Source organism: Rhincodon typus, chromosome 41 (genome assembly GCF_021869965.1).
Source record: "Rhincodon typus isolate 14 chromosome 41, sRhiTyp1.1, whole genome shotgun sequence".
In the NCBI taxonomy this organism is placed as follows: Eukaryota; Metazoa; Chordata; class Chondrichthyes; order Orectolobiformes; family Rhincodontidae; genus Rhincodon; species Rhincodon typus.
In genome coordinates, this window is record NC_063372.1 from 5,814,703 (window position 1) to 5,840,398 (window position 25,696).

Here is a 25,696-nt window from a genome sequence, read left to right on the forward strand (position 1 = left end):
TTTGTATCCAGACAGCCAAATTTCCCTGAATCCCATGCCTCCTTATTTTCTGAATGAGCCTACCATGTGGAACCTTATCAAATGCCTTGCTAAAATCCATATACACCACATCCACTGCTCTGCCTTCATCAATGTGTTTTGTCACATCCTCAAAGAATTCAATAAGGCTTGTGAGGCATGACCTGCCCCTCACAAAGCCATGCTGACTATTTCTAACCAAACTGTGCTTTTCCAAATAATCATAAATACTATCTCTCAGAATCCTCTCCAATAATTTGCCCACTACACAAGAAAGATTGACCGGTCTATAATTCCCAGGATTATCCCTATTCCCTTTCTAAAAAGGGAATGACATTTGCCTCCCTCTAATCATCTGGTACAACTATGGTGGACAGTGAGGACACAAAGATCATCGCCAAAGGGTCAGCAATCTCTTCCCTCGCTTCCTGTAGTAAGCTTGGGTATATCCCATCTGGCCCAGGGGACTTATCTATCCTCATGTTTTTCAAAATTTCTAGCATATCCCCCTTCCTAACATCACGCTGTTCGAGCATATCTGCCTGCTTCATGCTGTCCTCACAAACATCAACATCCCTCTCACTGGTGAATACTGAAGCAAAGTATTCATTAAGGACATTCTCATCATTCCCCTACCTCCTCTGACTCCAGGCACAAGTTCCCTCCACTATCCCTGATTGGCCCTACCCTCACTCTGGCCACACTCTTGTCCCTCACATAAGTATAGAACACCTTGGGGTTTTCCTTAATCCTATCTGCCAAGGCTTTTTCATGCCTCCTTCTAGCTCTCCTAAGTCCATTCTTCAGTTCCTTCCTAGCTAGGGGTATCACTGGATGGGAGCTGTTAATTTTGCTGCAAGTGATGTAATTATTCCCAGAAGATGAGGAGAGGGCAACAGGTGACAGGTTTTAATGGGCAACTAGAGGCTGGAGCTTCTTGTGTTTGATAGTAACCGTGACTGGGGTTGCACCCTGTCAGTGAAATTCCTTTTGCCATTCAGTGGCACAGAGTTTCATAACTCTGTATATTTTTCTGTCCTCGATCCATTTGCTAGTGGCCTTTGAACTCGTTCTGAAATTATTTTTGTTTATCTTGAGTGGCAATCAAATAAAATGAAATGGTCCTTTTTTTAATATGGTGCAGGAGTTGAGCAGCTTTGACCACTGTTCAAAGGTGAGACTTGGACTGTGCTTTTCATGGATGCTGCCTGACCTGCTAAGTATTTCCAGCATTTATGGCTTTTATTGCGAGGATTCGAGCTCAGCTAAGTAGGAGAAATCGAGACCAAGGGAAAACTATTTGTCAAACTGAATGCAACAAAGTGAATCTTTGTTTTCTTAAAGAATGTAGATTGCCTTCATGTGGAAATCTCTGCAATTCCATCATTGAATTTGCATCTTCAAACATTTATTTTCTCCATTGTCAGGGACTGTATTATTGATAAATATCACTGTTTGGACTAAAATGTCCAAAGATCTGTCAGAAGAAAAAAGATGAGTATGAGTTTGAATTGTTTTCTTTTTTGCAGGTTGTCACACTGTGGTATCGAGCCCCTGAGATCCTCTTGGGATGTAAATATTACTCCACTGCAGTTGATATCTGGAGTCTTGGCTGCATCTTCGCAGAAATGGTAACAGATTCTAAAGTTAGTGCAGCTCTGTGATAAGATGTGATTAAACTGAGACATACATCAAAGACACACCCCTTTCTTTAAAAAAAACCTCTTTACACCTCTTCCTGTGTTTCTACAACAGGCTGTACATTCTAGGCAAGACTGAAAGTTATTTACTGGCTTGGTTTTATGATTTGGTAATATGGAAGTGTTGAAGTGGAACTCTTGCTTGTTTTGCCTCCTCACCCACCCCACTGTTGCACTAATTCTTCCCTCCTTGCCAAAATGTCATAAAGCCTCAAATAAATTTTTATCTGGAGAAGATCTGATGTGAATTTCCACTGAGGTGAACATTGGTCCCAAATTAAGAGGAGCAGGAAAAGATTGATCCCACCTTTAATTAACTCAGCCCTGATGATAAATGCTCTCAGGAAACGTGATTTTTCTTTGCATATTCATCAGTTTTTCAATTTAGAAATGCACATTTTCTGTCGTTATATCCATTTACATGAGCTGAAACTTTGGACGTTCTACAGTGAACAAAAGTCAAGAAGTGTGCAGGTAGTGAAAAACCCACTATTTTAGACACCCATGTCTTGACTTTCAGTAGAAAATGAATTGCAAAGCTGCCTTTGGCTTGATCTATGTAATAAGTGATCTCCTGAACCAGGGGTCTTTGTAGAGGCTTGAGAAACAACTTCAGACACTTTTGCACTACAGAATGGTGCAGTCAGCTTCAGGCACGTGAATCTCTACTGGTGCACCCCATATTGTGAAATAGTCCAACTGCCTGATCTCAACAGTTTCGGAAAGCTACAAAGGTATGCAGGATATTGAAGCTGTTTTCAGGAATCTATGTGTAGGAACTGGTTGAAGTGAATTGTATAGAAGTGTTTAAGGGGAAGCTAGATAAGTACGTAAGAATGAAAGGAATGGAAGGATGTTTAAGGGTTGTAAATAACTCCTGAAAACACTTCTGTTTTGGCTGATTGCTAGGTAGATTCTCCGTTTGACTCGTTTGTGACTCACCCAAGAGAAACACTATTTTTACTTGGAATTATTGAGAATCAGAGTGGATAGCAATGGAGCACAGACTGACTGGGACTTTCAGTGGAACTGTTAACAATGTGCAATCTTGACTTAAATATAGAAAGTGTGATAGCCCTGTGGTGAAGGGAGGAGGAAAAGCAGTTTTTCGTCTGATGAATTTATGCAAGATGGCCTGGAGTGTGATGAGATACAAACATGTCTATTCAGAATCATGTTCCCAAAGGAGTCTTTCGGTGTGTTTGATTGCTACCATTTGCATTCAGATGATCTCCTGGCCTCTCTCCCTACACTAGTGCCTGTTTGATCAATCTCATCAGATTTCGTCTTGATGCCATGAGTGGGATATGATGTAGTTCAAAACTTTGCTGCAATAGACTTGGGGAGGATGGGGGTTAGGGAAGGCTAGAATTGAGAAGAAATGTTCGAACCATCGCTTCGAGTCTACAGAGCCGTTTCTCATGTCTATTTCTTTTATCTTTTTTAATCTGATGAATCACTTCAATGTATCCATTTGATTATTTAAATTTTATTATTCAACTGAAAGGCTGTTGGGCGTTTTTTTTCCCTGCCACAATTCCCTTCCACCCCCATTCTTCAGTGGACAGGATAGGACAGACAGATGAATGCTCAGGCCTTGGTCTTTAGCTCCATTAGTTTCCCTAGCACATTTTCTCCAGTGATAGTCATTATATTTATTTCCTCTCCTCCTCTTACTCGATTATTTTAGTATTTTGGAAATGCTGTTAATGTCTTCTACTGTGAAAACTGATTTATTCAATTCCTCATTCCCCATTATTATTTCCCCAGCTTCATTCCTCAGAGGCCTATGTTCACTTTGGCTTCTCTCTTCCTTTTTATTTATTTAAAGAAGCTCTTGATGTTATAGCAAGTTTACTTTCAAAGCTTATCTTCTCCATTTTTTTCATCATCTTTTGGTTTTTAAAATTTTCCCAGTGCTCTGGTTTACCACCAATCTTCCCCAAATTGCATTTTTTTCTCTCAATTTGATGATATCGTTAACTTCCGTGGTTAACCAAGATTGGCTTATCCTCTCCTTCGAATCCTTCTCCCTCACTGAGGTGTATCTTCGCTATGAACATTATATATTTGTCAATGTTCCTCAACTGTCTTTGCGGCTGAACTCCTTTCCCAGTCTACTCCAGTCAGCTCTGCCCTCATTCCTTTCTAATTGCCCTTGTTTAAATTTAACACAGTTGTTTATGATCCAAATTCCTCCCTCTCAAACTGAATGCTAAAGTTTACCATGTATTGGTCACTGTTTCCTTGGGGATCTTTTACTCTGACATCATTACACATCAGCAGATACAAAATAGCCTGATCACTGGTTGGATAAAATGAGGGTAGAAGTTGGGGAACACTAATCATAATCTTTCAGTCTTCCCTGGACTCGGAGGAGGTGCCAGAAGACTGGAGAATTGCAACAATTCTGCCTTGTACAAGGAATGATGTAAGGCTAATCCCAGCAATGACAGACCAGTCAGTTTAACTTCAGTGGTGGAGAAGCTTCTACAAACAGTTAATCAAGATATAATTAGTAGTCACATGGAAAAAAGTGGTTTGATTAGGAAGAGTCAGCATGGATTTCAGAAGGGGAAATCTTGCTGGAGTTGTTTTGAAGAGCTAACAAAGGCTTGTTGAATGTAATGCTGTTGATGTGGTTTACGTGAATTTCCAGAAGGTGCTTACTACAATGCCACACAACAGATTTGTGAGGAATGTCCGTAGGTCATAGTATAAAAGGAACAGTAGTAATGAGGTTACAAAATTAGCTGAGCGATAGGAAACCGAGTAAGGGTTAATGGATATTTTTGGGGATGGAGGAAGGTTTGTAGTGCAGTTCCCCCAGGGGTTGGTATTGGCACCCTTTTCCTAACCTATATTAATGATCTGAATCTTGGTGGACAGGGGACAGTTTCAAAGTTTGCAGATGACATTAATCTTGGGAGAATTGTAGACTGTGAGGGGGACAGTGTGGAATTCCAAAAGGACATTGACAAGTTGGTGGAGTGCATGGATAGGAGGCAAATGAGGCTCAATGCAGAGAAACGTGAGGTGATGCACTTTTGTCATAAGAATATTGGAAGACAATATAAAATAGGGGTACAATTATAAAGGGGTTTAGCAATAGAGGGGCCTGAGTCCACGTGTCCAATAAAAGTAGCAGGACAGATGGAGAGAGCAGTTAATAAAGCATACAGTGTCCTCGGTTTTTATGAATAGGGGCATAGAGTACAGAGCAAGGAGGTGATGTTGAACTTAAAAAAGACATTTGTTAGACCTCAGCTGAGTATTGTGTTCAGTTAAGGATACCACGTTATAGTGAAAATGTGAATGCATTGGAGAGAATGCAGAAGTGATTGACATGAATGGTTCTGGGAATGAGAAACTTCAGATATGAAGATAGATTGAAGAAGTTGGGACTGTTTTCCTCAGATAGAAGAAAGCTGAGAGGAGATTTGCTCGAGGTTTTCAAAATCACAAATGGACTGGACAAAGTAGATAAGGAGAAGCTGATCCCACCTATGTTGATGCATTTTTTAAAGCCCTGCAGTACCTTCAGCTCTCCTTAAAGAAAATGACATTGCGTCTACAGCACAGAAGTGAATCAGTGTGTCTCTGCTGGTACTTGCGTACTGTATGAGCTGCCTCCCACTTAATTTATTTACTTTAACCTCATCAACATGAGTTCTTATTCCTTCTCTATCATGTAACTTCTCCTTAAACACATCTATATTGTTTGCCTCCACTACTCCATGTGGTGGTGTGCTCTGCTCTCTGAGTAAAGAGGTTCCTCCCGAGTTCCTCCTTGGATTTCTTAGTGACTGTTGTATTCATGACCCTTAGTTTTGGACGGAACTCTAGTACCACATGGAGTCTTATGGGATACGGGGAGAAGACAGGAGAATGGGATTGAGGAACCTATCAGCTATGATAGAATAGTGGAGCAGACTCGATAGACCGAATTGCCTAATTCTGTTCCTATGCCTTCTGGTCTTGAGGCGTAGTGAAGGCAAGCAGCAAGGATGCATTTAAGGAGACACTGCGTGTGTGAACTATGACAGCAAGTGTTGGAAGGCTATTCAATTGCAGGACACATTTTCGGCAACTTTGTCCTCCTTGACACTCACGTTTTTCTCCAGCCACTAGACATTCGCAAGGAGCAAGTTTCAATCTGAATCTGTTCTCCCTAATCTCGGCACAGAGGCCAACACTGGCTTCCAAAATCCTTCATGTTTATGTTTATAGATCACGATCTCCACCTTGAACTATCCATGAATAAAACAACCTGAAAGAAACAGCACAACTGAAAAGCCAATCTATTTAAAAATCAGACAGCATGATATTGCATGCAGGGAATAGTAATAAACAGTAATAATTGGGATAGATTTTCCCTTTGCTCTATTTATGGCTGAAGAAAGATCTGCTCACAGTTCACTCTAGAGCACACGTTTATAACCCCACCCTGTGACCCATAGTCGTGCAGTAAAGATCCTTGCTTTGTGCCGTTGAAGTGATCGCCTTCCAACACTTGCTGTCTTGGCTCACACATGAAAAATGGTCACTTGGGCAAGGCAGTGGAGAATGCCTCATCTCTGTGGAACCTGTGCCCAGTAAGAGAAAACATCCCCGCACAAGAATTATGCTTCATTACCTAACCCTGTACTACCACAGATGAGACTTATGCACCCACAGGGAGGGAGGGAAAATTTAGGTTGTGAACTGTTCTTGTGGTAGTGTTCATGGTCCAAGCAATAGATTAAACAGAGCTCCTCTGAATTCTGCTTTCAAATAGCTGCATTGTTTAAATGCGGTGTATGATTCCAGTGTGCTGGGCTCGTGATGTAATGAAACTTGCTCACCCATTTGCCTTAGGATAGAAATTCTTGCCCTCTGTTCTACAAATACATTTGCCTTTTTGTTGGATAATAAGCCCACTGTGTTTTGTGGAATCACAAGCAGTCTGGTGAAGTAGTAATTGTATGTTTCACACTGAGTCTTTTGGAGGGTCGGACTGGGGAAGAAAGGGTTCTCTGTTAATTAAATATTCAAACCAGTTGAGCTCAAGCTGTAACCATTGCATAACCAGATTACTCTGTGCACATTTGCAGTGAATGTATATTTCTGTTATCTGCAAGCTGTGTGTATTATGTAGACCATGTGACCAAACCTTAATTTGCCAGGAGAACAAAAGCACATTGATGGGACCACAGCTGTGTCAGACTTACTAACCTTTCCACATCAGTATCTGGATTTTATCACCCATTGACAAAACCAATACAAAAATTAGAAAGTAGTTCATTGCTTTTTCCAATAAGTTTTTTTTTGAACAGAGCCCTAATAGTGAAACTTTCATTTTGAAGGTGGAGATTGACCCCTGTGTTTGTAGATGGCAGATTCTGCAGCCAAAAAACAAGTATAGTGGGGGGAAAAAAAAGAACTGCAGGTGCTGGAAATCAGAAACAAAAGCAGAAATTTCTGGAAAAACTCAGCAGATTTGGCAACATCTGTGGAGAGAAAGCAGAGTTAACATTTTCGGGTCCAGTGGCACTTCTTCAGAACAGTTCTGAAGAAGGGTCACTGGACCCAAAACGTTAATTCTGCTTTGTCTTCACCGATGCTACCGAAGCAAATATAGTACCTTCGGTCTGCATCAGTCAATCGGTTGCTTATTAATATTTTATTGGATTGCTTCTGTTGACTCATTAGGTAAAATTGTTGCTGTACAAACCATGAAGGCCCTAGGCACAATTTTCTGATCAATCTTGATTGCACTGATTTCTGCTAGGGTAGCAGGGTGTAGGGGGAGGAAGGTGACCATGTGATTAACCTCTGTCTCCCTGCTCCTGTCTTCTGCTGGAACATATGCTTATGTAGTGTGGACAGGGACAAGCTCAGCTTTGATTCCTGCAACTGTGCATGTTTTAATGCTCTACTAACACTGCTGTCTAGGCATGTGCATGTGGTCACTTGGGTGACAGACCAGAGAATAGCTGGTCCTTGTGACTTCAGAACTAGAACAGGAGTGGCACCTTGAGTTCTCATCAATCTTATGCTCCAGATATGGATAGGATACCTGCATGTGAAAGTTCAAGGGAGCACAAGTACAACTGTACAACTCTCAGTTGTGAGTGCATAGGGTGTTTTACTAAAGCAATATTGCCAATTCTGGTTTTGGTTTTGTTTTGTCTTAGATCACGAGGAGAGCCTTATTCCCTGGAGACTCCGAGATTGATCAGCTGTTTCGGATTTTCCGAACACTTGGAACACCAGACGAATCGGTCTGGCCAGGAGTAACCTCCATGCCTGATTATAAGCCCACATTCCCAAGGTGGATTCAGCAGGATCTTAGTAAAGTGGTGCCACCCCTGGATGAGGTTGGCAGAGACCTGTTAGCGGTAAGTCATGAGATATGAGTGCAAGCAGCATGTCATGTGAAGATTTCGAATCGTCAATAACCAGCAGAGTGATCAGATGATCAGTCTGTGAAATTCCATCCAAGACCTCGGGAAGATGAGAAAATTGACAAGGGAATTTCAATCATCTATAGCTCTGGACTAATTTGAAATAGAGGTCAGAGTCCCAGGTTCAGTGAGTTCACACTTCTAACTTTGGCTTTGAAACCAGAGCCACCTCAGAACCAATGGAGATTTCCTCTCCTGCTTAAATAACAGTTTCGAAAAATTGTGAAAATCTAGACTTGATTAACACAAGTATAGAGTTGAGGCAGAGAGAGAAAGACAAACACAGTTTATCATTGAAACAAGCTGGTAGCTTCTATAAAAACCTGACAGCAGACTCTAATTCTGGCCTCTTGAGTATCTCTGATTTTCAATTTCTCCACCATGGTTAGCCATGCCTTCAGCTGCTACAGCCCCAAGCTCTGAAATTCTTTGTCTAAACCTCTCTGCCTCTCTATCTTCCACTCGGATGCTCTTTAAAATCTACCTCTTGGACCAATTTTTCACCATTTGATCTCGTATTGTCTTATGTGGCTTGGTGACTTTTTTTAATAATAGTCCTATGAAGCATTGTGGAGCTTTTTATTAGTTTAAAACCACTATGTAAATATAAAATTGTGGTTGTTCATTCTACTATAAATCAGTGCTTCACTTCTTTAAATCTCTAGCTTTGATCTTTCCCATACTTTTTAGAGTTGTTGCTGAATTTAACTGACCCATTTTGATCCCTCTTTCTTGCAGCAAATGCTTCAGTATGATCCAAGCAAGCGGATCTCGGCAAAGAGTGCCCTGTCTCACCCTTTCTTCCAAGATGTGACCACACCCATCCCTCAACTTCGAGCTTAAAATACAGCTGATCAATTGCTGGTCTGGAAATCCTGAAACGTCACTTGAAAGGAACTGATAAGGCAGTGTCTGTTCATATTGTCATCCAGTCTTTATTGCCAGAAGTGCCAAAGATCCATCTGTTGGTTATTCATATCTCCAGCAGAGCTTTTTATTTAACAAATTCCATATGATTTTTCTAAACATTTAAAATTTAACTTTTTTATCAAAGTATTTTTCACAATCCTTGGAAAAATGGATGATCTCCAGTTGGCTTTCCTCGTGGGACCATCCTTCCGATTTATCATGTCAACACATGGCAACACAAAGAGCCACAATAACTGCATTTGTGCTTTATTTTTCATTCCTACAGTAAGCTGTGATTGTCACCACTCAACCAGAACAGCATTAACAAAGCCCTGGTGAGATCCTTTCATCTAAATGAAAATTACATTTCCACTAAAAGGTCCTAGTGACTCAAATGCAAACCTCCAACTCTGAGCCATACAAACAAGGAGGTCCTAGTTTTGATTCACAGTACAGACTGATTTCATCTAGGGTTGAGATAAAGTTGACTGGGTTAGGGAGAGGGAAATAGCCAGTCACCCCCTTTCCTGGTTGCTGTCTAGTGAACCTTGTTGGCAGTATGGATAGATGATGACAAAGATATGACACTACCTGCAGTTGGATGGTCAGATAGCATTTATTGTCTAGACTGGCATGTGAAAAATGGCCTTTTAGGCAAGGTAGCAGAAATGCCCTGATTGAGTTCAAAGAGAGAGCTGATTTGGGAGAGCAGGAGAAAAAATTTTAAAACTATGGGACAAATTGCTCTGTGTCCATTCTGATGTTGAGTCATGAAGGGCTCTGGTGCTGGATTACTGAAGCTCAGCCAGTGAGCACTGTTCACTCGCCAGTGACACTTGGGTAGGAAGGGAGAACAACAAATCGAATCAGGTTCCTGTTCTTAGTTAGTATTCAGCCGTCTGTTCCAGAAAATGTGTTTTTGCAGATCTCTGGTGAACACGGTGAAGCATGGGTTGGAAGGAAGTTGGGGAGGAAACTGGTCAAAAGGGAAATCACAATTATCAGAGAAAGTGTCAATTATACTTTGTTGTAATGGTATAATTAGATTAATTGGGCATTTTGCCAAGTAGGTTTATTTCCTAGTTGCAGTAGGTAGTTTCTTGTGGCTATTTGGGAAGGTCACTTCAGATTAATGCATGATAATTAAGTAAGCTGAATAATTTAGTATTTGAGACTTTTTGTCTCTTAGAAGAAGCCTGACTGCTGTCACTCAGTCATGCACTGGATGCTGATGGTTATGGGATAGCCTCTGCTGTACTGTAGGTCTTGATGTCAGTCCAATCCATCTGATCCTGTTATTCTTAGTCACAACCCCAGTTGATATGGTGGGACAATTCTAAGACGCAGATATGGATCTACTAGTATTGAACAATACTGGAAGGAAAGCACCAAGCACCAAAAAACAAGGAGGGGATTGATCTGCACAAAAGAAAATGCACAAGCTGATGCTTAGAAACTGAAATTGTACGAAATCTTTGGAGCAAGTGGTTTTTAAATTTGGGTTGCCTCCATTTTAGTTGCGTCTACAATTCCACGAAAGTTGAGTTAGAACTGTGCAGGTTAGAATGAGTGGATACTGTCACTTCAAGACAATATAGCAAAGTGCATTTTTGAACAATTTTTTTGTTTTAATCTGTTATGTATAATTCTAAACTTGGATCTATGAAGGGTTTTTTTAAACAATGTTTTGAGAGTGGATATAAAAATTGTTACCTACATAAGCTCATCTGAACCCTTAGTGGAGTTTAACCAGTGCTTGTCCCGTCTGAATGCAATACAACCACTGTGTTACTCTGGGTTTGAAATGTGGCCAATTAACTCTGCATTAGTAGAAGTTTCAGTGCTGTGAGATCACCTGGCCGGCAGTTGATGGTTTGCACTGGGGATCAGCATTTCTTGCGACACAAACATGGCTTTTGCTTTGCATTGATGGTGGTTTCCAATTATCTCATGGACTGCATAATTTGGGCCTGATGGTCAACAAAACTGAATAAGGTTCTCCCTAAGCAAATCCAATCCAGCAGGTAATTGAGTAATTCAGTGAAGAAACTGTGCTGCCTCTTGGTCTAAATCACCAGGCACCTTTTTGTGTTATCTTAAGAATGCATTAAATGCTTCAAACAAGAAGGAATTATGATAACATGATTATTCGTGTAATCTTACAATGTCTACTATTTAGGAAAGTCTGGGATGCAGCAGTAACGTAATTACTGCTCATCACAGACTTTCACCCTTTCCACTTGTACACCCCTAAAGAAAAACAGAATGAGATCATTGACCCAAATATGCAAAGTAGTTAAAACTTTATGACCCTTTCAGTGACTAAGGGAAACTGCAATGCAGAGGAGAAAAATCCCTGATTCAATCCCTATCCTGCAGTAAGTTAGATAGTGGTGCAACAATGAGCCTCGGTATCCCTTGGTGAGAAAAGAGCATTGCTTTAGTGAACTGTCTCCTGTTCATTATAAAATCACTCCTAGCTATTCACTTGCTCAAGGTAGTCACCTACCTCACACTGTAGTAACTAAATCAATTTCAGACTATAGATTGATATTATAAAAAGCAGAAAAGTGAAGAACAATTGAAATTACATTTATAATTGCAAACTTAATTCTTAAAATGTAAATTGAATAGTTTAAATATTCCATGCAGATAAAAATTGAGCCTATGAACTGTTTGCTTTTAATGTGGGGGTATTACAAATTTTGGATTCCTTGGTGCATGTTTCTGTGATTTTTTTTTTGCCTTTTGGGAGATCCACTATGGTTGGACTGGTGGCTTTGACCAACTTTGCCAAAATAACAGACTTGGTGACTGCTTTGATACTGTCATGAAATTTTGAGTTTGAAGATGAGTTCTATTTAGTCTTTTTTAACGATTCATGGGATTTGCATTTGCCCTGTTTTAACTCTTGTGTAGAAAATTAAAAATATTTTGTTGACTGAATTGTCTGTGTTGAAAGATTAGAAGTTGGATCTGAGATGCTGGATGAACATTTTTTTCTGAGAGCCAACGAGAGGAGGGGGTTTGAGTCGCCCTTTCTTGTGCTTAAAGCTACATGTTTCTTGGCACGTTTGTAATTTGGGCTTCAGTGACCATTGTCAGCTGGATACTCCAATCTGGAAATGTCTTCAAGCATGTCACTCTCTTCAGCTAAACTAGGCAACATGTCTTGAGCACTGTAGGGTCTTGCCAATCAATATCATTTTAATACTTTGTAATTCACAATTACCAGAATAAAGACCTTGTGACTTCTTCATAATTTTTAATCTCTCAGTAGTTAAAGCTGAAAATGTTCGAATGATTTAGCAAGTCCATTCTTGCCGTGCCTGCCAGTTACAGAAATGTTTTATGGACTCCAGAAATAAGATAATTTTAGTTTCATTTTGTTTTGTTGAAAATTTATCTTATTTTATTTGTCTTTTAAATATAAAATAAAAGTGTAAAATTGTGGTTCTGTTGACAACATGGGGACACTCCAGTGTAATCCTTCATGGAATGGAAACAACATGCTGGAAACACTCAGGTTTGGCAGTATCTGTGAAAAGAGAAACGGCATTAACCTTTCTGGTCAAACGACTTCTTAGAACAGCAAACACTGTCCTTAGACCTGTGCTTCACAAACTTTTTCCTGCTGTAACCCCATTTTGAGGCTTGAATATTGTCATGACCCTTCAGTGTGAGAGAGAGAGAACCTGTTAATAACTTCACTGGATCTCCATAGCAGACATTACTGCTTACGGATTTTGTGAACCCATTTGAGGTCCTGACCCCCACTTTGGAAAGCCCTGCGTTACACACTCCTGATTGTTTGTTTGAAAACCTCAAATTATAAAATAATACATCCTAGGAGGAGGTCATTCAGCTCCTCATGTCTGCAGCAGATGGATCAGCACACAGCCTCCAGACATTTGTGTATCCTAGTACAGACAGATTTGGATGGATTTATTATCCTTCTGAGTAGATGATATTGATATTATTTTGAATTTTCTTTAATACACAAAGCTTTGATTTTGCATTGTGTGCTCATCACATGAAGATTGTTCCCCATTCTTGCCTCTAATCACAGACTCCACAAAGCAGTAAATGTTAATATCAAAGTAGGTCCTGAAACCCTGTCACCGTAGGAAAGGTTGACACTGGAGTTGTTGATTAAAAATAGAGTCCCTGAAATTTCATGTGTTGAATTGTGCTGCATTTGTACTAATGCAGCAAGACTTACACTTATTGACTGCTGAACTGAATTTTAAAAGTTGCATTTATGGAAGTATTTTTCCCAACTGCTGGATGTCTCAAAGTGCATTACAGCCAATGAAGTACTTTTTAAAAAAAAGTGTCATCACTTGTAGGAAACGATGCAGGAGATATGCACACCGTAACAGTGACGAGATAATGTTGATTGAGTCTGCTAAAATCTACTGGGTCAGTCTATTTATATAGACTGCTTCGTTTGTATTAAATGAGATTCACGCTGGGATGATTGGAAATCAGACAGCATTTTTTTAAAAACTGCAACACTGACTGAAGATTGCAACTTTAAGCTGGGATAGCAATTTATAAATAGGCAAGTTGACAGTTCAGAAGCTGCATGGGTGCATGTGATTTTTGTCCCACTTTTCAAAAATGCCTTTCCTTGGAGGACCTGCCAAATGAAGCACAAATGAAAATCTTACATGTTAATTGAGACCGACCTCCAAATCCTCCTTGAGGTTCAGTAGAGACCGTTGGGTCTGGTGAGTGTTGCAAAAAAATTTCCTTGAGCTATAATGGGGGTGGGTCACCTATACTGAGTGTAAACTCTTAAACCTGCAAACTAGTGCTACAAAAAGTTCAATGATTTGATCAGAGCAGGGAAAGTAACAGACTATTTTTTTTCCTTAATGGAGCACCAGCACAATCGTAACCCTCAAGCCCCAACAACTGCGCAACATTTTTTTTCAAATGTACTCTGGTAATATACAAATCTGACAGGATATGTTACTATATCCCCAAACAGTAGCTGCCTGATCTCAATGCTACTTCGGAGAAACTTGTGCACAACACTACTAATAAGAAGCAGGGCACTGAAACAGGGATCGCCAATATTATGGAGTTTCAGATTGATATTTTCCATCTGATGGAAAATCACTAACTTGAACGTTAACTTGGTTTTTCTCTCCCCCGATACCACCTGATCTCTTGACTATTTCTAGCTTTTTTTTATTTCTTGCACTGTCATTTCTGGCCACTTGATGGCACTGGTTCAGTGCTTATTGCTCACTTCCAGGATAATTTTGTATTTTTGAAAAGCACGACAATGAAAGTGTTTCTGAGATTTATCCAACCATGTAAATGAAAATTAACCAATTACTGGGATTTTTTGGAGGCTGAGCTGGACAAGCTGAAAATGCTGCAGAAATTTAATTTGAATGCTGTCATCAGGTACCCTTCTATATTTTATCAAATACTGTAGGCTCTACAGAGGATTGTTTTGTAAAGTAGTTTTCAGTTTTATATAGTCTCATTTGTGTTCAAATAACTTGCATTTATAACTTAATTTTGAAGAATAATTGATGTATTTTCAAGAGTTTTTTTTCACAGCCTCAGGACATCCCAAAGGACCTTATGGCCACTGAAGTTCTTCTGAAGTGCTGATGCTGTATACACACACCAGTGATTTTGATCAAAGCAAGGCCCCACAAACAGCAATGAAATAAATGATTAGCATCATTTCTGGTGAAGCTGGTTGGGGATTAAATATTGTCCAGGGCACAGGAAAGCACTCCGTATGCAGTGTGCTGATTTTGTCTCAAGGTTAATGAATTGTCTGGGGACATTTTTGATTTCTACCATGGTAAATTTAATTTTAATGAATCAGATCAAATAAGAAATAAAATGCTAATATGAATAAAGATGACTGTGTACCTGCTGGGTTATGATATACATCCATCTGGTTCCTTTAGAGAAGGAAATCTGGCTCCTCCCCTAGTCTGGCCTGCATGTGACTCCAGGCACTCATTAATGTAGAGATAGTGGGAACTGCCAATGCTGGAGAATCTGAGATAACAAGGTGTAGAGCTGGATGAACACAGCAGGCCAAGCAGCATCAGAGGAGCAGGAAAGCTGACGTTTCGGGTCTAGACCCTTCTTCAGAAATGGTTCATTAATGTAGTTTGACTCATAACTGGCTTCTGATATAGGTGAGCAAGTTACTCCATTGCATTCAAGAAGGCATCTTCTACCATGACTTTTGCCAAAGCAATAAGGAATGGGCAATAAATGTTGGTTTTTTTCCATGTGATTTGCATATTCTGACTATTTAAAGAAAACCTCTCCATTCCCCATTAAATAGGGGGTGTGGGATCTTTTACAGCCACCTGAGAGAGAAAACAGCATTTGGTTTAACATCCCATCTGAAAGATGGCGTCACTAACAGTATGGTACTCAATGTACTGCTGACACTTGAACATTGAAAAGCATTCTGAAATGATTCGTAGCGATTATATAGTTAGACAAAAAGTTATACTAAGGCACAAAGTCTGATATTGAGCAAAATAAAAGTAAGTTGATTTGTTTTACACAACACTAGATCATCAGGGCAATATAGCGAGAGATAGAAGAAAGCAGATGTGCTAACCATGTGTAAAGATAATGTGTGTACAGATCAATCTATAAATAAAGAATTCTTACAGAAGGTTCCACAGACTCAAACAACATTCCTTTGGGAATCTAAAGAGGCCCAAACCCTCAAACACAAACAAAATGAAGTGGCAGTGGGAAAGGCAAACAGAGCAACAATATCAACAGTTGAAGTGAACCTCATGGTCAAGAAAAACAACTTTTGGAAGACTCACCAAGATTTCAGGGATAGCGCAGGAGAACACAGAGGGTTGGAAAACAGACCCAGAGACAGGATAGCTGTGAGCAATGCCTGAAGCCATGTGCAGTGGGACAAACTAACAGAAGCAGAAACAGCTCCAAGGCGCAAGAGAAGCATGGAGGCCAAGCCACCACTCCCGGAAACATGCCAGGAAATTGAGGGGCAGTACCAGAAAGAAAACATTCACTGGGTACAGAACTTCTTCAGGGTTAGATAAGAAAGAGCAGGTCAGTACATTATGTTATGCTGTAGGAACCAATGCTAATGGTGTCTTTGAGTTTGCAGTATTGTATCAAGACATTTTATGGGCATTCGATGCATGTTTTGGTGTTCAGCAAACTTTAGTTATTGAATGGGCAAAGTAAAGGCCAGGAGAAGGCACAGATTTGTTCATTAAGGACATTCACAGACTGGCAGAGAATTGTACTTATGAAAGTTTTAAGGTAGAGTTGATTTGCAACTAGATCATAGGCAAGGTGGCAGATGAGACCTTGTCAGACCTTTTACAAGACAGGAAAGATTTAGCCTGAGAGAAAGCAGTGCAAATCGTTAGGCAACAGAACTGGGTATTCATCTGAGGGGAAATTGATACACTATGGGGAAAATAATTAAGCAAGGTGATTCAGATAGTTGGCAGCAAAGGAGAAAGCACACGAAAATTGTAGCCCACCATAACGGGGGGATAAAAGCATACCATATGCCATTTTGAAGTCTCATGTGATGGGAATGAACCACACAAACATGAAGAATGTCCAGCAGAGGGAGCACAGTACCAATACTGTGGAAGAGTAAGTAATTTTAAAACAGTAGTTGGTTCAACTATAGCACGTGTTCCAGCAACGTGAATTGGCTATAACATGACTGACGAATAGCGAGAACGCTATTTCTAAAACGCGAACTTGTGTTGGCTATAAAGTGATTCCATCAGTGCGCGGAGGAGTATGCGTCGACATCACATGATCGTTTCGCAGGCTTTGTCCAGAGCATGCACAATGTTAGAGTTTCTGCACCAGCATCACACGATCATTTCGCAGACTTTGTCGTGAAGCGCGTTCTGTGAGAGGTACAGTACTCCGTGATTTTCAAGTTTGATTTTTGCAAATTCTGCCATGTTACCCACAAAAATGCGGGGACAAAATGACAAGAATGTTAGCAAGAAGTGTCCTTGTGATAAATTTGCAGGTGGTGAACGTAACGTAAAGGCTATAACACTGGAAGAGAAGCTAGTTGTTATAAAGAAGCTTGGGGAGATGGAGCAGCTGGGTGTAGATAGAAGATCAAACGAAAAAACGATCTGGGTACACCTTTCTCACCATAAAAGAGAAAGCCTTATCAATTTATAAAGATCTAACAAAAAAAAAGCTGAAAATCCTGCAGATGTGCCTACCTTCAGTGCTAGCAGTGGCTGGTTTGCTGGTTTTAAGAACCGCTATGCTTTTCATAACATAAAGTTACGTGGCAAAACAGCCAGTGCAGATGAGGAGCATGTGATGGCATTTTCTCCCATAGTGAAAAAATTAATTGACAAAGAAGGCTACAACTTAGATCAAATTTTCAATTTGGTTGAGACAGGTTTATACTGGAAACAAATGCTTGTATTCTATGAATGAAGCACATGCTCCAGGCTTTAAGTTGGCAAAGGATCATATGACTGTGCTGCTGGGTGCCAATGCCCGTGGAGACTTAAAGCTTAAGCCTGTGGTGGTGTACCACTCTGCCAATAAGCGAGCTTTGAAAGACTACCTTAAGTCTATTCTGGGCGTCTAGTCAAGCAAAAGAAGTTGGATGATGGGGCAACTTTTTTCTGACCTTGTTGTTGATGTTTTGGAAGATGTTTTTATAAGGTACTGCAGGAAAAGAAAATTGGATTTCAAGATTCTCCTAATCCTGGATAATGTGCCAAGCCATCCTCAGACCATTGGTGAGCTTTCTGAAAACATCAAAGTGCTATTTCTACCCCCAAACACAACTTCTCTCCTTTCACCCATGGACAAGGGTGCAATAGCAGCTGTTAAAGCTTATTATTTAAGGCGCACATTTAAGAGGCTGATTGCAGCCACTGAGGGGGATAAGGACAGTGTTCTTCAATTTTGGAAGAGCTTTAACATCAAGAATGCAATTGACATTATCGTGGAGGCCTGGGGTGATGTCAGTAAGGACTGTTTGCATCCAGTTTGACAGAAGCTTCTCCCAGATTTTTTTCAAGATTTTAAAGGCTTTGATCCGTCAGAGGAGCTCCCAAGAATCAAAGAACATTGAGTTGATCTTGCAAAGCAAGTTGGATTTGAAGAAGTGGAGAGTGATGGTGTTGAAGAGCTGCTTGAATCCTGTTGTGGAGACCTCTCTACAGCTTGATCGACAACAACTTGTCTCGTCGCTGAGGGGGAAGTGGAAGCTGGAGATGAAGAAGGTGAAGTCCAGGATGCAGCAGCACAAGGGCTTTCCACTTCTGTTTTGTCTTCTATTCTGAGGGAAATTGAGAAGCAGTTGTAGCTCTTAGAGGACAGTGATTACAATGCAGAACGCAGCAGGGTAGCAGTTTGTAAAATAAGACCTTATTTGGACCCTATGAACAGCTTCTTCATGATAGAAGAGAAAGGGTAAAGCAGCAAAAACTGGATGTCTTTTTTAAGCCAACCCCCAAGAAACAGTCAGAAGACAATGAACCACAGCCATCCACGTCTGCATTAACTATTTTTCACCCTAACCCTGCAACCATAACTGCACCTGAAGGTGATGATGATGACGACGACGACCCTCAGTCCCTGCATTAAAAACAGAGCAACCTTAAAACTTCCTCCCCCATCAAGTCATCTTGACATTTTTTCAAGGTACATTGTTAAATTTACTTTTATTTCATTATTAGATATGAATTAAAGATTTAGTCAAACTGTGCTATCCTTTGTGTTAGGCTTTTGAGTGATTTTTGAGCGATTTTGAGTGATATTTTTTGGTGATCTGCCCCTAACCTCACTTTTCCCATAGGCCCCATTATTTCTATAGCGCAATTTTCTATAATACAATGTTGCGCAGGAATGCAACTATCGCGTTGTAGCAGAACCAACTGTATTGTTTGAAAATATACACAACTGGAAAACAAAGGGAGAACTCTTTAAAAACACATTTTTTAGGAACAATTAATGATACAGGTAATAAATATTGGAGTGTCAAACTAGAAGTAAATGGATTCTCCTCCCCCGCATGTTTAAACTACGTACAGAAAATGGTGTTTTGCTATTGGACGCATTTAATGTGAACACGCATGTGCTCTGTCACAACCTGGACGTCATGGAAGAAAATGGTGCTGCTAGAAGTGTGTAATATGAATAATTGCATTGAGGATAAATGACAGATGAGACAGAGGAAGTGGGTGCAGAAGCACTTGTTACTCTGGGTTTGACCTCATGCCTGCAGGTAGGCCCCCACTCTCACAAGGCTAGAGAGGGCAGACGTTCCTGCTGCCAGCCTTCCACCCTCTCACCCCACCCACCAAACCCCCTTGGTTCACAGCATGTACGGTGGCCTTACTGCATTATGTGCAATCACGAATCACTCTAGATCAGATCTACTTAATTAGTTCAAATAACATCCATGAAATTACAAGATCCCAGATAAAGATCATTGAACGTAAAAGCCTAATTCACTGGCAAAGCTCTGATGTAAGGGAAGAATATTCTTGGAATCTCTGTCATTCAGAATTGAGAATATTCTCTACACAGCAGAAAGGCCTGCTTAAAGTTCAGATTAACTTGTGAAGTCAATGAAATTGCTGATGCTGAGCAAACAACTATATTTCAGTGAGTTTACAAAATTGTTTTCAGAGCAGAGAAAATTAAAGACTGAATATCCCATCACCTACAAGATGATGCTAAACCAATTTGCTTATGCATGCTGAGGACAGTCTTGGGCAAAATTTAAGATAAGAAATAGAAAATAGACTACAACAAGGAGTAATTTCAGCAGTTACCATGCCAACAAGATGGTATTCCAGTACGGTTAGGTTTCCAAAAAATATATTTCAATAAGAATCTGCGTAGATTTAATGCAGTTCAACAAAGCAGTGGAGCATGAATTCACCTGATGGCTTCAATCGATGAAAGTCTGGCAAAATTTGCCAAGAGCACCCTATGCATTAAACTGGATGCTAACAGTGGATTTTGACAATTACCTCTGGATGAGGACTCCAGAAAGTTAACTGCATTGATTACACCTTTCAGGTATTATTGTTTTAAAAGAATACCTTTCAGAATTGCACTCGTCCCAGAAATGTTTCAGAGAACAATGTCCAATACATTAAAAGAACTCAACTATATAAAATGTCATTAAAAAAATGAAAGAACAGGGTTGAAAGGGGTTGAACTGTAGGGAAAGGCTGAATAGGCTGGGGCTATTTTCCCTGGAGCTTTGGAGGCTGAGGGGTGACCTTATAGAGGTTTATAAAATCATGAGGGGCATGGATAAGGTGAATAGTCAAGATCTTTTCCCCAGGGTAGGGGATTCCAAAACTAGAGGGGCATAGGTTTAAGGTGAGAGAGGAAAGATTTAAAAGGGACCTAAGGGGCAACATTTTCACGCAGAGGGTGGTACGTGTATGGAATGAGCTGCCAGAGGAAGTGGAGGAGGGTGGTACAATTACAACATTTAAAAGGCATCTGGATGGGTATATGAGTAGGAAGGGTTTAGAGGGATATGGGCCGAATGCTGCTAAATGGCACTAGATTTATTTAGGATATCTGGTTGGCATAGACAAGTTGGACCGAAGGGTCTGTTTCCATGCTGTATATCTCTATGACTCTGTGGCTCTTCAACTGCGGATGCTGTAAATCAGAAACAAAAACAGAAATTGCTGGAAAAGCTGAGCAGGTCTGGCAGCATCTGTGGACAGAAATTAGAGTTAACGTTTTAGCTTCCTCAGTTCTCACCCAAAACATTAACTCCGATTTCTCTCCACAGATGCTGCCACACTTGCTCAGCTTTTCCAGCAATATCTGTTTTTATTTCAGAAATAAGTTAGCTTGTTTAAGTTTGACTTCTGACTTTGTCCACCCCAGCACCTCCACATCATGTTTAAGTCTGTTTAAGGGTCTCAGGAAGAGATATTGACTAAAGAAATAGCATTAAGTGAATGCAAAGGTTTGCTGGAAAGAAACCGAGTACAGCCATGCCAACGGAACTTTAAATTGCAGGCTTTTGTGAATATGTTCTATGACTGACTAGCACAATAGAAATAAAATGTATGGTCTATCAAGCCAGATTTCACTCTGGGATCTGACTTGTCCAATAGTACCACTAGCTGGGATCATAACGAAGCCACTAAAATCAATTTCTGAAGAAGGGTCCCGACCCGAAACGTCAACTTTCCTGCTCCTCTGTTGCTGCCTGGCTGCTGTGTTCATCCAGCTCCACACTGTGTTATCACTGAAATCACAGAAAAGCTATGAGAATTTTCTCACCTAGGAATGTCATAGAAATTCAAAGATTCCTTGGTATGGTGAATTTATTGGGCAAGTTTCTACCAAACTTGGCAGAGGTTAATAAGCCTTTGAAACAGCTTTTAAAATAGGTTTGTCAATGGTGCTGCAACATCGACAAAGAAAGTGCTTTCAAAAAATTTAACAACTTCTGATCTCTTCAGAAATCATAGCAACTATCATCCAGGTTTACCGAATATAATAGCTATAGATATGTAATCTACAGAATTGGGGGCAGCGCAACTTCAAATGCAGGAAAATGGAAACCACGCACAAGTTTAATATGCCACTAGATCACTAACAGAAACAGAACAGTATTACACCATGATTGAGAAAGAAACTTTAGCAGTAACATGGCATATGAAGGTTACACCTCAAAATTGAAACCAACCATAAACTCTGTCTTCTGATCACAAAAGAAATCGCCAAGATGCTGCCTAGAAGTCAGTGGTTTAGGTTAAAATTTGTGAGGTATGATTCAATTACTGAGTACGTCCAAGGGAAGTACGAAACAACAGCAGAAACTCTCTCAAGGATACCATCAAATGGAACAGAACAAAAGGTTAAACCTTAGTATTGAGGAGCTTGAAGCCTACACTTCAGAGGTTACTAACCACTTACCAGTTACTGAAAGGAAGTTGTCAAATATACAAGAAGCCCAAAGGTAGGATGAAGAAAATATTCAAATCCAGAAATATGGTCTAGAAGGATGGCCAAACTATGTACCTAACAATCCAACACTGCCCCAGTACCTCGTACAGCACAAAAAAAACCTGTTTTTGATGACTTGCTAGTCTTTAACAAGACCATAAGACATCAGAGCAGAAGTAAGGCATTCAGCCTATTGAGTCTACCTTCCCATTTCAACAAGATCATGGCTGATCTGCTAATCCTCAACTGCACTTTCCTGCCTTTTCCCGAAGCTTTACTCTGTATCTAACCTGTTGCCGTACCTGTCCTGCAATTCCTTAAACACTAAAGTGCCAAGTTGAACTTGTACCACCTAAGTGCCAGGCAGAGACCATTTCCACTAAGAGAGAAGCTAACCATCTCCCCTTTATCTTCAGTGTCATTACCATTGCTGAATTCCCACTGTCGACATCCTGGGGGTAAAACACTGACTAGAAGCTTAACTGGACCAGCCATATGAACACTCTGGCCACGAGATCAGATCAGAAACTGGAAATTCGGCAGTGAGTAACTCACCTCTTGACTCCTCAAAACCATCTACAAGTCAGGAGTGTAATCATGCATACACACTCTTCTCTTGACAAGTTTGAGGCAGGGATGAGGAGAAATGTTTTTCACAGAGGGAGATTGATCAGTGGATTCCCTTCTCCAGAAAGCAGTGGAGGCTGGATCATTGAATATTTTCAAAACTAATTTAAGTAGCTTATTGATTGATAAGACAAATAGGTGGTAGACAGGAAAGTGGAGTTAGTGCCACAATCAGATCAACTGCGACCTTATCAAATATTGGAGCAGGTTCAGAGACTTAGTCCTGTTCCTAATTTCTATGTTCACATATAATGAATGTTCATGAGTACAGACCCAACAACACTCAAGAAAAGTGACACTATCCTGGACAAAGCAATCAACTTAATTGGCACCCGTCCATCATCTTAAAATATATTCCCTCCATCATCAGTCCAAACTTGTAGTAGTTTGTGCTATCTAGAAGATGCATTGCAGCAATTTGTCAAGCCTCCTTTGACAGTACCCTCCAAATCTACAACCACAATCATGTAGAAGGACGAGGGCAGCAGACAAATGGGTAGTTCCTTCGCTGTCACAGGATTGAAATCCTGCAACTCCCTTCCTAAGAATGCTGTGGGTGTGCCTACAGCACATGGACTGCAATGGTTCAAGAAGGCACTCACCAATTTAGAGATATACAATTACTACTGCTAGTGAAGACTAAATTGCATTTTAAAAATTACAAATTATTATTGTGTATTCTATACAAATTGCCTGTCATAGACTCATTAAATCCTTACAGAGTGGAAGCTTGGTCCATTTGGCCCATCAAGTCCATACCAACTCTCCTAACAGCATACCACCCAGACTCACCCCATCCCCAAGTTTCAATCCACTTAACGCGCACATCTTTGGACTGTGGGAGGAAACCGGAGCACCTAGATGCTAATCACTGAGCCACCGTGACACCCCATGTTTCCCTACATTACAACAATGTTTAAAATTCAAGAATGTTTTCTCAGCTGCAAAGAATTTTAGGTTTTCCTGAGGCAGTGAAAAACATTATAGAAATTCAAGCTCTTTCTTAAGTGACCCCCAAGAGATGGAAATGTATTCACATAAATGCTGCAAGTTTGGTCGAATTGAAATTATTACTAGGAAATAGCGATATTCTGTCTTGTTAAATCTAACAACAGGAATTTAAATCAATCATTCGGTATTGCGCTTTGGGCCTTCCTGAGAAACCTGAGGGCCTTCATGTATATTATTATGATATATTAATTGCGCTATGCAAAAAATGCGAAGCATATATTTTCCAATTATAGAAGTCAACTCTGACCTCATTGTTTTCTGTCACCTGATGTCAAAGAAGGGGCAACCAACTTAACCGGACTACAGGAAGTCCCGCCTTCACATATATCGCCTTTCTGATTGGTTCACTTACCATATCACCTATTCCTAAAATCATTTGGCCAGTGGTCGGAATTTTCTGTTAATCACCTGGAGCTCCTATCGCTATTGGTCATCAACGTGGCTCTACCCGCCTTCTTTTGTCATTGGTGGAAGTAGCTGTCAATAAGGATTGTCAGCTTTTTATTCAATTCCTGAACAGTCAATCAACTTACGCAGGCGGCTGTGGTCCAGACTTTTGGCTAGGTCTCCAGTTCTTGCGACACTATTAAAAAAAAAAGCTTGCGAACTTGAAGGCGTCTTGAAGGTAAAACAAAAATCTGCTTCTAGTCATCATTGTTTGTAAATGACCTATCCCTAATAAAAGGTAAATGTAGGGTCTTCCCAATTGAAGGTTCTATTTTCCACAAAATGTTTTGCTGAGTGTTTTCAAATGGGTGGGTAGAAGCCGACTTCAATATTTCTATCCGAAGACCAGATTTTAACCACCACCACCACCCCACCCCACCCCAAAGTACCCCCAAGTATGGCATTGATGTTGTCAGTCGATGGCTAGTAACTTAGAGCAGCGTTGGTTTTTTTTTTTTTTTTTGTTTTTTTTTTGAAGCAAGCCTTGATCCTTTTTGCTCTTGAGATCTCGTTTTGTTTTTGTAGGAGGCTAAAATAGCGTTCTGGACCATATTGCTAGTCTCCCCTATTGAAGTTGAGGACCATGTCATAGAGCTAATAACACCGCAATGTCCAATGCAACGCAACACCCATCTTCTAGTGCTTCTGTGTGGGACAGTGTCTTCGGCGTGATGTCACTGAGTGCTCAGCCCACTAGTCTCTGTCTCACACATATAAATCAATCCGATGGCCCAAGACTATCTTTTCAATTAATTCAACTGAAAACAAACACGATAAATTGCCAATAGAGAGCCATATACACTGAACTTTTTACCTATTTTTCAAGTATAATCTGAGTAAACTAATTTACTTGCGAGTGTCTCTTATTCACCAGAAGTGGAGTTAGAGGAAAGAGAAACAAAACTAAGAGTGGGCCTAACAACCTCTGTGAAGCCAAGATGCTGTTTCCCTCCACAAATGCCAAATGTCTCCTGTCTGAATGTTTCCAGCACTTTGCATTACCAATAGTTTGCATTCATTTAAAAGTTCCACTAACTGATGCAAGCCGCAAAAAAAGTTGCATGCAAGTGGTTCTCTTATTTGATAGAATGTATTGTTTCACTTGTGGCTTCTGGGCTTTTGGAAGGAAAGCAAGCAATTAATTTAGTTTGAAGTGGATAGTTCCAATGAAGTGCAGTTGATTGCTCCATAATTTTCAATTTGAGTTAAGCAGCCAACAGGAGTGTCAATACTTTAAGCTTTTACTCTTCCCTTTTCTGACTGGCTTTGTCTTGATTCTTGGACATGGATGTACTTGGACTAAGTTTTCCCCTTGTTTAGTGGTTTTGCTTGCGGGGTGGGGGGTAAAGTATGGGCTGGCTGTTTATCTCACTGTGTGCAGACTTTCTTCAGTTCAAAAGTACTTTCATGCACACTCCATTTAATGGTGGCTGGCTGGCTGATCCAGTGCAAGCCACCATTGATCAAGCTAGAACCTCTGCTCTAATCTGATCAGTTCTAGGTGAGACCCACAACTTTCCTCAGTGAAAGAGCCAAAAGCCCCTCGTCCTCACGTAC

At 40.4% G+C, this 25,696-nt stretch overlaps 2 protein-coding genes across 4 annotated transcripts in view; both read left to right on the forward strand.

Moving 5' to 3' along the window:
* Positions 1 to 12,708, forward strand: part of cdk2 (cyclin-dependent kinase 2) — a 35,640-nt gene extending 22,932 nt beyond the window's left edge. Inside the window, exons 5-7 of one of the 2 annotated variants that reach the window (XM_048618991.1) lie at positions 1,548 to 1,649; positions 7,895 to 8,098; positions 8,903 to 12,708. In XM_048618991.1, coding sequence (XP_048474948.1) covers positions 1,548 to 1,649; positions 7,895 to 8,098; positions 8,903 to 9,007 — 411 coding nt within the window. In that variant the 3' untranslated portion in view covers positions 9,008 to 12,708. Of the gene's footprint in view, positions 1 to 1,547; positions 1,665 to 7,894; positions 8,099 to 8,902 lie in introns of both variants that reach the window. The other variant, XM_048618990.1, reaches the window with a different exon arrangement.
* Positions 12,709 to 24,185: 11,477 nt separating this feature from the next.
* LOC109925288 (ras-related protein Rab-5B) overlaps positions 24,186 to 25,696 on the forward strand; it is a 21,959-nt gene continuing 20,448 nt past the window's right edge. For both annotated transcript variants that reach the window (XM_048618901.1, XM_048618900.1), the window contains exon 1: positions 24,186 to 24,317. The gene's annotated coding sequence lies outside the window, so the exon portion shown is untranslated. The remainder of the gene's footprint in view (positions 24,318 to 25,696) is intronic.